General features: G+C 40.6%; 1 protein-coding gene across 3 annotated transcripts in view; it reads right to left on the bottom strand.

The window, feature by feature from the left end:
- The window catches only part of LOC123009897 (aryl hydrocarbon receptor), a 73,447-nt gene extending 72,949 nt beyond the window's left edge, over nt 1-498 (bottom strand). For 2 of the 3 annotated variants that reach the window (XM_044406456.1, XM_044406457.1), the window contains exon 1: nt 226-498. In XM_044406456.1, the coding sequence (XP_044262391.1) occupies nt 226-281 (56 nt within the window). In that variant the 5' untranslated portion in view covers nt 282-498. Of the gene's footprint in view, nt 1-171 lie in introns of all 3 variants that reach the window. The other variant, XM_044406458.1, reaches the window with a different exon arrangement.
- Nucleotides 499-1,099: the final 601 nt, after the last annotated feature.

Here is a 1,099-nt window from a genome sequence, read left to right as displayed (position 1 = left end):
GATAATAAATAATAAATGAACAGTTAAAGCTTTTGAAAATTGTAATGATTTGTAGATTACAATGATTGTAATTTATCGTCTAATGACATGTGATTACAAAGGAGTCTTTAATAATTGGAAAAATAGCCAAAAATCTATGAAAATTATTTTTTTTGTGAAAATTTTACTTACATTTGGTCAAATCCCTCAAACCACTCACTTGCAAAACCCACTGTTCACTCTCACCTTTTGCCGTTCCGTCGGCGCCGCTTGGTGGCATAGACCGTCCCCAGCTGGTTCATGGCGGTGGTGGTGCCGCCGCCGCCGCCGCCGCCGCCGAGGGTCGTCTCACCTCCGAACGCGCTTCCAGAAGTCGGGATCGTCACACATTGGGTTTGCACGGTGGCGGTGGAGGCGATGAATTCCGTGGTGGAGGTGGTGAAAGGGCACTAGCACTTGGGGGTGGTGATCAGAGAACGAGGTGGTAGTCGGGAGAGACACTCGCGAGGACCCGGCCAAGACATGCACCACGAGGAGACTGCCGAGGCGATGCGGCTGCCCCACTGGGGACCGCCCAGCGGACGGGGCGCCGTTACGTCACAATATGGCCGACGAGAGGGGGAGGGGATGGGGTGGAGAGGGTGGCGTGGGCTTGGGGCGAAAAACCGTTGGTTTTGAGGGTAAAAGTAAAACAAAAAAAATAAAGCAAAAAACAAACACTGATAAAACAAGTAAAAATTCAAGAATTTGACAAAAAAAGTATAAGAGAAAGTTAGAAATCAAAAAATTCATATAAATCTGACCACAATTTCAACAAAGTGTAACTAGCATCTAAAAAACATTAAAAATTTAAGAGAAAAAAGTTTAGTCATAAATAAAAAAATACAAGACAAGTTTATTGTAAAAATCAATTAATATCAGAAAAATAAAAAGTGAAAAAAGTGATACAAAACAATGAAATTCTAAAAATGGTAAAAAATTAAAAAGTAATAATCAGTATTAGCTTCTAAAGAAGACTCGTAATTACATTGAAATAAATATAAATCTAACCACAATTGGAGCAAAGCGTGAAACTCGCATAAAACTGTATCTTACATCTAAAAAGAAGCTTGAGAAGAAA

This window comes from Tribolium madens, unplaced genomic scaffold (genome assembly GCF_015345945.1).
Source record: "Tribolium madens isolate multiple individuals breed KSU strain unplaced genomic scaffold, Tmad_KSU_1.1 Scaffold_7;HRSCAF=85;Tcas5.2_LG10, whole genome shotgun sequence".
NCBI classification, from domain to species: Eukaryota; Metazoa; Arthropoda; class Insecta; order Coleoptera; family Tenebrionidae; genus Tribolium; species Tribolium madens.
The sequence above is the reverse complement of the archived record's forward strand: the minus strand, read 5'-3'. Positions and strand labels throughout refer to the sequence as shown.